The sequence below is a fragment of the Danio rerio genome, chromosome 4, assembly GCF_052040795.2.
Source record: "Danio rerio strain M-AB ecotype USA chromosome 4, GRCz13ab, whole genome shotgun sequence".
Lineage (NCBI taxonomy): Eukaryota > Metazoa > Chordata > Actinopteri > Cypriniformes > Danionidae > Danio > Danio rerio.
This window is the reverse complement of record NC_141024.2, coordinates 10,348,365-10,357,964: the sequence shown is the minus strand read 5'-3', so window position 1 is coordinate 10,357,964 and position 9,600 is coordinate 10,348,365. Positions and strand designations below refer to the sequence as shown.

General features: G+C 32.7%; 1 protein-coding gene across 1 annotated transcript; it reads left to right on the top strand.

The window, feature by feature from the left end:
- The first annotated feature begins 393 nt into the window (after nucleotides 1–393).
- Nucleotides 394–9,282, top strand: parp12b (poly (ADP-ribose) polymerase family, member 12b). The gene is made up of 8 exons (NM_001115086.1): nucleotides 394–843; nucleotides 2,858–2,993; nucleotides 4,909–5,164; nucleotides 5,325–5,417; nucleotides 5,501–5,627; nucleotides 7,157–7,325; nucleotides 7,947–8,067; nucleotides 8,762–9,282. Exons 1-8 carry the CDS (start codon nucleotides 506–508, stop codon nucleotides 8,860–8,862), a joined length of 1,341 nt encoding a protein of 446 aa, NP_001108558.1. The 5' UTR covers nucleotides 394–505; the 3' UTR covers nucleotides 8,863–9,282.
- Nucleotides 9,283–9,600: the final 318 nt, after the last annotated feature.

Below are 9,600 nucleotides of genomic sequence, written 5' to 3'. Positions count from 1 at the left end.
TCAAATGTAAAAAGCAAAAATATTTCCCAAACGCTCACACATATCTTAAAAACATTTAAAATGGATTAAAATGGTTCTTGGGTTACTTTCCTCATGCATTTGTGAACATGTTAGATGTATTTATGAACCCCTGAATGTGCATTGGAAAGTGCTCCCAAGAATATGGAGTCCTTTAAATTTGTGTGGGGTATTTTTAAGACCTTTCTGGCAGGACATGATTCGATACAAATCTTTTTTTGGAGGAGTTGTGGATTTATGAATAGTGCTGTGCATTTATGAATTTTATAAACGCAAATGTATTGTTTTTGAGACTGATCTGGCTCCATAGTCTGTCCGTCATAGTTGTTTTCACGAGACTTTTATTTTGAAAATGATTGGCACTGGAAACTTGGTACCGAATCTTAGCACTACGTTATTGCAGTTTCCGCTTTCATTTATGTAGAAACGAAGACTCAAAAACATCGAAGTACAGTCAGACTGGAGCCCACCCGAGGCTCTCATCTCTATGTCCGATATGTCGGACTGCACTCGGGTCATACATTATGCGACCAGCATATTATGCAGCAATAAAGGCTCCATGGAAATGTCCCAGCTGCACCGGAGGGTCTTCCAGCGTTTTGAGATCAGCGAAGCAGATTTTTGGTACATCGTCAAGAAATGCGCCCGCTTCGTTATGGTCCAGAGCAGACCCGGAGAGGAGGATGCAGAATCAGACTGCACAGTTGTCGCCAAGACATCTCTGAGACTCTGCAAGAAATATTCCAAGAATGAATGTTACGAGTGCCAAGACTTGCACCTCTGCAAGTATTTTGTCTACGGGAACTGCAGATATGGAAAAGGAAGGTAAGTTTGAGAGAACATTTTTAAGCGGTATCTCTTTAATGTAAGATTTTCCTGTCATGTTAGTGAAAAATAAAAATATATGGTAATTAATAAAATGTTAATGATGTAGTTTATACATAAAATACACATGCGTTAAAGGGAAAGTTCACCAAATGACAATGTCCTCACCATTTACTCACACTGAGCTGTGGAAGTCAATAAACCGCTTTGTTTTTCCCAATTCTTCAGAGTATCTTCCTTTGAAAACATAAAAAGAAACTCAAATAGCTTGGGAAAGTGAGTAAATGATGAAAAAAAGTTCAGTTTTTGGGAGAACTATCCCTTAAATGCAAAATAAAATTGTTATTCAGTTATAAGTATTAATTTATTGAAATTAATGATGTCAATTTATTATTGTAGGTTCTGTTTAACCCATTGATCATTTTGTGTAGTATAGTTTTATGATTACTTGGCCTTCTTTGCTTTTGTTTATTTGTTTTTTTAAACGCTTATAAACATGCATTCAAATATTTTGATGCACTTTTTAAATGTATTTTTCCACATTTCAGACTGATAGTATAACAAATATGATTGAATTTAACTTGGCCAACAATTAATCATTTTTAAATTATTACAATCAATATAATTGTACATAACTGATTATTATTACAGCATTATTCATTAATAATAATACTTTTTCATTATAATAAAAAAATGCTTAAATGCTTCATATTTTCTATGGGGATATAAAATATAATGATTGATTGTTTAAAAATACAAAAAATCTGCATATTATATAGCATACACTTTAAAACGCAGTTTGACTACTTTAAAAAGTGAGTAAATCTATTGAAACTTGGAACGGTTAAATTGATTTTAAGTTTTATAATTATGCATATAATTTGTTTACTTAATCATTTTAAGGTAATGAGATTACTTGTTTCTCCTTTGAAAGCATGAAAAGGAAGTCAAATAGCTGTGAATGATGAAAGAATGTTCAGTTCTTGGCCGATCTTTCCCTTAAATGCAAAATAAAATTGTTATTTAGTTATTAGTATTAATTTATTGAAATTAATAATGTCAATTCATTATTGTAGGTTCTGTTCGACCCATTGATCATTTTGTGTAGCATATTTTTATGATTACTTGTCTTATTTTTGTTTATTTGTTTTTTTGAACACTCATAAACATGCATTCAAACTTTTATTTTTCCACATTTTAGATTGATATAACAAACATGATAGAGTTTAACCTGGCAAATGGTCAACGTTTGTTCATTTTTTATTTATTACAATCAGTATTAGGTTTCATTTTATGTAACAGATTATTATTACAACATAATGCATTAATAATAATACTATGTCATTAACATCAATAATAACACACAACATTGCAATTTAAATATATGTATTTTTCAACATAATTAGACTAATAATAATAATAAAAAATGCTTCATATTTTTAATGGTAGTATGAAATATAATGATAGATTGGTTAAAAATACATCAAATCTGCATAAAAACAAATAAACCTATTGTCTTAAAAACAACAAGTTGACTTTACTCTAAAAAGTGAGTAAATCCATTGCCATTTGGAATGGTTAAGACAGGGGTGCGCAAACTTGGTCCTGGAGGGCCGGTGTCCTACAAAGGTTAGTTCCAGTCCCAATCAGACAATCCTGGGCTAGCTAATCAAGCTATAGCCTTTCTAGAAACATCCATGCGGGTGTGTTGAGGCATGTTGGAGCTAAAATCTGCAGGACACCGGCCTTCCAGGACCGAGTTTGGCCATCACTGGGTTAAGACTTAACTTGAATTTTATAATTATGTTCATAATTCATTTTCTTTATAGATTTAAGGCAATGAGTTACCTCACTTTTTTAAGTAAAGCCAACTGATCGCTTTAAAAGCAATGCGTTTACTCACTTTCCTTAAGTAAAGCAAACTAATTGCTTTTTACAGCGTCAGAGTGTTAATGTTCAGTTTCTCTTTGTTAACCAAACATCATTCCATACATTTTGTGTTTGTGTTAATCAGGAAGGAGTGTAAATTCTCTCATAACATCCAGTCACAGCATAACTATCCCCTGCTGCGCGAGTGTACGCTTCATGAACTGAACGAGGACGATCTTTTCCTGCTTCTACTCCAAAACGATCCCGCCCTGCTGCCAGAGGTGAGGAAATGCAAACAGGAAGGCTAATTTAGTCACCTAAATGTTTTTGGACTCCTTTCTCTTGAGAGAATTCCTGCCCAAAGCCGAACTCATGCTATGATTGGGATATTTCTGCATTCCAGGTACCTGTCCTGCCGTTTGAAACACCAATCTCCTTTCAGATGCGTTCAGAGTAGATCAGAGTTCACGTAACCGCTCATATGTTTGTTTTGGCATGCAAAAATCAGCTGCTTGGTTACACCCAAAAAAACAGCGTCACAAGTTTTGAAGTAATCGAATATTCGAGTATACATTTGGTCAACCAGAAAACACCAAGAATTTTTTGTAGTGTTATATCCCGGATAAGAAGCAATCTGTGCAATACCACCAATTAAAATAGATTTTTTAAAAGAGAAACAAAGGAAAGAAAGGGTCAACCAGTAAACCGTCCAAGTGAAGTTCTGTTTCATCAGCGGTCCTGTCAGTATGTTAATGTATGAAAAAGAATTGAGAAGAATTGTGGCCTTATTCAAGACGAAGAGTTGCTGATGATGGTTCTAAGATCTTCAGGTGTCAAAAGTTTGAAAAAAAAAAAAAAAAAAAAAAAGAAAGAAAAAAAAGGAGAGTGTCCTGTAAAGAGGTAAAGTAAAATGTTTTGCTGAGCTCTGTGATGCACTGGTTACATTGAGAAGTTTCATTGAATGTGTAAAGAATTTACCTTAAAGGGGTCATATTATGCTTTTTACAAAAATGTAATACTAGCAATGTAGTAGTATTGCATTATTATATAATATTGGATGCACACTGGCAACAACAAATAAATCTTCTGCATGCATTTTAAAGCCTTAAGAGTTTAAACAATAAACATTTTTTTTTCAGTGTACAAAGGTTTAAAATTAAGTGCATGCACAGAAAGCCAAACATGAAAGTATTAAAGTATTACACACAAGCTTATGCCTAAAGCACACGAGACACAAACATTTGCTTGATGTTGGTTGATTTACTTAGACATGAATGTTTCTAAAAGAAAGCTCTGGAGTATGATCAAGACATTTGAATGGAGGTTAAGGTACTGAGAAAGAAACTTCTGTAACTTTTTTTCTATTACACTCTTAAAGGAAAAGGCCTAACATGCTATGGAATGTGGACAGAAGAAGAGACACAAAAGGAGAGGTTTGCCGATAAATGTTTTAGAATTACTTTGAATATTGAAGTGATGAATATAGTGGCAGCAAGAACCAACGCACTAACTACACAGCTGTTTCATATTTGCTTAAAGAAATCCTGAACTATAGAAGCCAATAGGCGGTTCATTCCGCTGTGGCGACCCCAGATAAATAAAGGGACTAAGCCGAAAAGAAAATGAATGAATGAATGAATAATAGAAGCCAATATTGTACTGTATTTTGATGCATAGGTTATGTCTTAAGCAAACAAAAACACAAACATGTCGGCGCAATAGACTAGTGGTTAGCGCGCAGACATATGGTGCAATAGCACGTCAGGGTGTTGCGAGTTTGAATATTTCCCTACCCTACCCCCTCTCTCTCTCTCCCACTGCGCTTCCTGTCTCAATACTTTCCTATCTAATAAAGGCAAAAAGCCCAAAAATAAATCTTTAAAAAAACAAAACACAAACATTTGCATAATGTCGGTTGATCTATTTAGACATGCATGTTCCCTAAAGAAAGTTCTAGAGTATGATCAAGGGGGAAGTTTAAAGTAAAGAGAAACCAGCAACCTTCTTGCTGTGAGGCCACAGTGCTCACCAATGCCGCTGTATCTTTTTCCATTACATTCGTGATGCAGTTAAGTGTAAAAAGCATAAAATGCCCCCTTCATTTATTAATGAATGCATGTGTGTTTTTAAATATTGTAAATGCAGCATGTATCACTCTGATGTTTAAAGAATCTACCTGGTGCTGTATGTGCGCAGGTGTGTGCTCACTATAATAAAGGCACGGGTGTTTTCGGGGCCTGTACCTTTATGGAGCGCTGCACTAAAGTGCACATTTGTCAGCACTTTGTGCACGATACCTGCCTGTTCGGGCCCAAGTGCAAACGGCAACACAGCATCGACGGGTACAGCCGCAGGATGCTGGAAGAACGTGGGCTCAGTGGTGACATCATCCGTGAACTGCCTTACATCTACCAGAATGTGTATCGGCTGAATTCGCAACCTCAAAGCAGTGGTAAGTGCGTAAAGGTAATAATTTACATGTATCATCATGTTAGTTTATTAAACATATAAAGTTAAGGTCAAAATTAGTAGCTCTCCTGTAATTTCTTTTTCATGATCATTCAGGAGGGCTAATAATTCTGACTTCAGCTGTATATTCTTACACATTTCAGAACTGATATCTGATCAAGGCATCAAACCGGTCGCTCAGATGGAGAAGAATGAAATCTGTCTCCACTTTATAAGACGGAAGTGCAAGTTTCAGGGTTGGTGTCCATGTCATCCAGGCTATCTCTGGTTAATCTTGTTGTCTTTAACATGAGTTCTAATGGGTTTTTTATCACTTCAGACCAGTGCGTTCTTGTCCACTTTAATCTTCCATATAAGTGGGAGCTTTACGATGGGAAAGGCTGGAGGGAATTAAGAAATATGGAGGACATAGAGAGAGCTTATTGTGACCCAAAGAATGAATACAGGTCAGTGTAAATGCACATGTATGTGTTTGATTTAACTGCATCTCTGTTTTCAGTTTATGTTATTTTATTGGTGGTGTTTTTTGAATGAAGATATTTATTGTTTATCTTAATGTAATGGAGAGATGCTGTTTTGCTGTTGTATCTTTATTTTATTGCCTTTTAAAACCATTTCTTAAAATAATTTCTTTTTTAGTTACATTTATTTAGATTTAATTTATTCTTATTGGTGATGCTTGAATATTGTTTGTTTGCATTGTGTTAGGAGCTTCTGTTCTGAATCGTTTAATATTTATTTTCATTGCTTTAAAAAAAAAAAAATCAGTTCTGTATTTATTTTCCAAAATAAACAAAAGATTGATTGGCTATAAACAGTAAACAAAAAAAAAGTCCTGTTTATTTCTCGATATCCTCTCTTTTTTTATTGGTGATGATTGTACATTGTTTGTTTAAAGTGTTTGAAGAGTTTCTGTTGGTTTTATTCATTTTAATTTAATTTGATATTTTAATGAGTTTAATGGTTTTATTTTTTTATATAGTTATATATATTTTTTTAATATAGCTATAGTCACATCACAGGATACGCAGTGTGGAGTTATGATTATAGTTGACCATGAGAAACACATGAGTGTAGATCTGTATTTTATATTACAAAACCAAATAATAAAAAAATATGATAGGCTATGTACAGTAAACATCTTGTTTATGTTTCAATATCCTCTCTTTTTTATTGGTGATGGTTGTATATTGTTTCTTTGTAGTGCTTAAAGAGTATCTGTTGATTTTATTCATTTTAAATCATTTTAATTTGATATTACAATTGGTGAAAGTTAAATAGTTGTATTTTTATTGTCTTTGTTTAATAGTTTCTGTATTTTGTTTTCAAAACTATAAACAGTTTGGGTCAGAATTATTCCCCTGCTGTGAATTTTTTTTCCTTTTTTTAAAATATTTCCCAAATTAAATTTAACAAAGCAAAGATTATTTCACAGTATTTCCTATAATATTTTTTCTTCTTAAGAAAGTCTTATTTATTTTATATAGGCTAGAATAAAAGCAGTTTATAATTTTTTTTAAATCATATTAAGATCAATATTGTTAGCCCTCTTAAGCAAATTTTTTTTTGATTGTCTACAGAACAAACCACTGTTAAACAATGACTTGCCTTATTAACCTAGTTAAGGCTTTAATTGCACTTTAAGCTGAATACTAGCATCTATAAAAATATCTAGTCAGATATTATGTACTGTCATCATGGCAAAGATAAAATAAATCAGTTATTAGAACTGAGTTATTAAAACTATTATGTTTAGAAATGTGTTAAAAAAGACTCTTCTCTGTTAAACAGAAATTGGGGAAAAAACATACAGGGGGGCTAATATTTCAGAAGGGCTACTAATTCTTCAACTGTATATAAAAAATGAAAGGCAGCACAGTAAACATGAACCTTTTTGTTTATTTCTCAATCTCTTCCCTTTTCCCCTTTTATTGCTCACCCTAAAGTACTTACTGAACTTTTCTTTTGGATTCAGTCCAGGCTCAAGGCCAGTGAATTTTGTGTCCATGACCAAGAACGGTGACCCTGTGCGCCGGCTTTCTACAGTCTCCTCAGTCTCCAAACCCGCCCACTATTTCTTGACAACCCAGTGGATTTGGTACTACAAAGGAGATCATGAAAACTGGATAGAGTACGGTCATCCGGTGAGACTGAGTAGCAAACATAGCGGACATACTCTCCGAATACACGTTATCCCTTAACTTAGTCTTCCATAGGTCAGTCTTGTAGTACACAGTACACCTTTCTTATACACACACAGAGTGGGAGTTTTATTACAGTACAAATGAAATTAAAACTATCCATTTTGATTTTGTTAGCTCACATAGCTTCACATTTAGAAAAATAGTTTGGCCTTGTAATCTTTAATTGAAATTTGAAAATACACTTTCTGTTTAAATCCTCACATTACGTCTGTCTGAGACATTGGGCGTGGCTAACATACTTAACCACACCCCACTAACTGTCAGTGACAACAAACAGAAATGGTGAGTAGGAGGTGTTTGATAGGTTGTAATAACTCTCCCCAAACTCTTTTCCAGATCTTTCGAAATGAAATGCTCACTTAACTACATCTAATCATCTTGCAGTAGAAAAAACAAGCCTCACTCACGTGGCACAGTTTTCTCATTTAATATTCCATTTCTCTAGGAGCTAAATCACAATACGGAAAAAAATAGTCGCAGCTTCCAGTTCATGTGGATCCTTAAATCATTTCCTGGCTCTATCATGATTATGGTTTTTGTCTCAATACTGTTTTTCCTTAGGATGACAAGCAACGTGCCACTTCTGTCACATCCAGAGAGCTGGAGAAATCTTTTCAAGAGGACAATAATGCAGAAGTTACTGTCATAAAAGGCAATAGGCATTACTATGTCAGTTTCCAAGGTATTACACATATTCACTTTCACTATACGTAGAACAGGGCTTATATATTATATTATATTATATTATATTATATTATATTATATTATATTATATTATATTATATTATAAATATAAATGTAAATATAATATAATATAACACAATTTATATATACATACATATATATATATATATATATATATATATATATATATATATATATATATATATATATATATATATATATATATATTGTGTTATATTATATTATATAAAAATTTTGTTATTATATTCAAAATATAAATGTGTTATTTAATTATATTATATTATTATATAAATGTAAATATAATATAATATAACACAATTTATATACATATATATGTATGTATATATATATATATATATATATATATATATATATATATATATATATATATATATATATATATATAAATTGTGTTATATTATATTATATTAATATTATATTATATCATATAAGAATTGTGTTATTATATTATTATATTATATAAAATTGTGTTATTATATTATATTACATTATATTATAGTATAGTATAGTATAGTATATATTGTGTCATGTTAATCTTAGCCCAGTACTAATTTATGATATTATAATAAAATATTTGACATTTATTTATTTTATTTCACATTCAATTATTTGATATTAGATTCAATAATTTGACATATTATTTTTTACAGATATGTATCAGAGGAACCCCAAACACAACACAAAGAGAAGGGTGCGGAGACGACCACGCTTTGTGTCTATCAGTGAGGTGGAAAGTAAAGCTGCCCAGTGACAGAACAAACACACAACACACTTTATGCTCACACACCTGAGCACAGACATTCAAATTATGAGTTACTGCATTCATTTCTTGCCATTTAACTCTCACAAACTGTATGGATATAGTAAGGAACGTGCAGTTGCTTTGGGTATTAGTCAACTATATTCCTTCCATCATTTTTAACCATCAGAAAACGTGGCTGCATCTATTTCTATCTTTTAGCTCAAATGTCTCATTATTTTACCCTCCAATGGACATATGTATATACTGTGACTTCAGTGTGGTTTTACTGTGGGTTTTTCATGCCTGGATTTACCTACAGTGAACGTGGTATCTTTTTGGGTTGATGTGGATCAGCTCATGAGGTCTTTTTACAAATCATGTATTGGACAATAAACACATTTCTTTCCTATTCTGTTTTCTGTAAAAAAAATAAAAAATAAATAGGTGTGCAAGCATAGATGTAATCGGACAAAATCGCGATTTTTCTTGGGGGGCTAGAGGCACCCAATATAGTATATGATAATAATTCAGTAATATATGTGTATTTTTTGTAGTATCTATCTTTCATTCATTCATTTTCCTTCGGCTTAGTGCCTTCATTCATCAGGGGTCGCCACAGCGCCACTTTACCTAGGATATGTTGTACACAGCGGATGCCCTTCCAGCTGCAACCCAGTAATGGGAAACACCCATACACACTCATTCAGACACTACAGCCAATTTAGTTCATTCAATTCCCCTATAGCG

Excerpts from the sequence above, each read along its gene's own strand:
- parp12b (NM_001115086.1), top strand. The coding sequence starts at position 506 with ATGTCCGATATGTCGGACTGCACTCGGGTCATACATTATGCGACCAGC. Across the intron at positions 5,628-7,156 it reads GACCCAAAGAATGAATACAG|TCCAGGCTCAAGGCCAGTGA; the intron begins GTCAGTGTAAAT and ends TTTTGGATTCAG. Across the intron at positions 8,068-8,761 it reads TTACTATGTCAGTTTCCAAG|ATATGTATCAGAGGAACCCC; the intron begins GTATTACACATA and ends TATTTTTTACAG.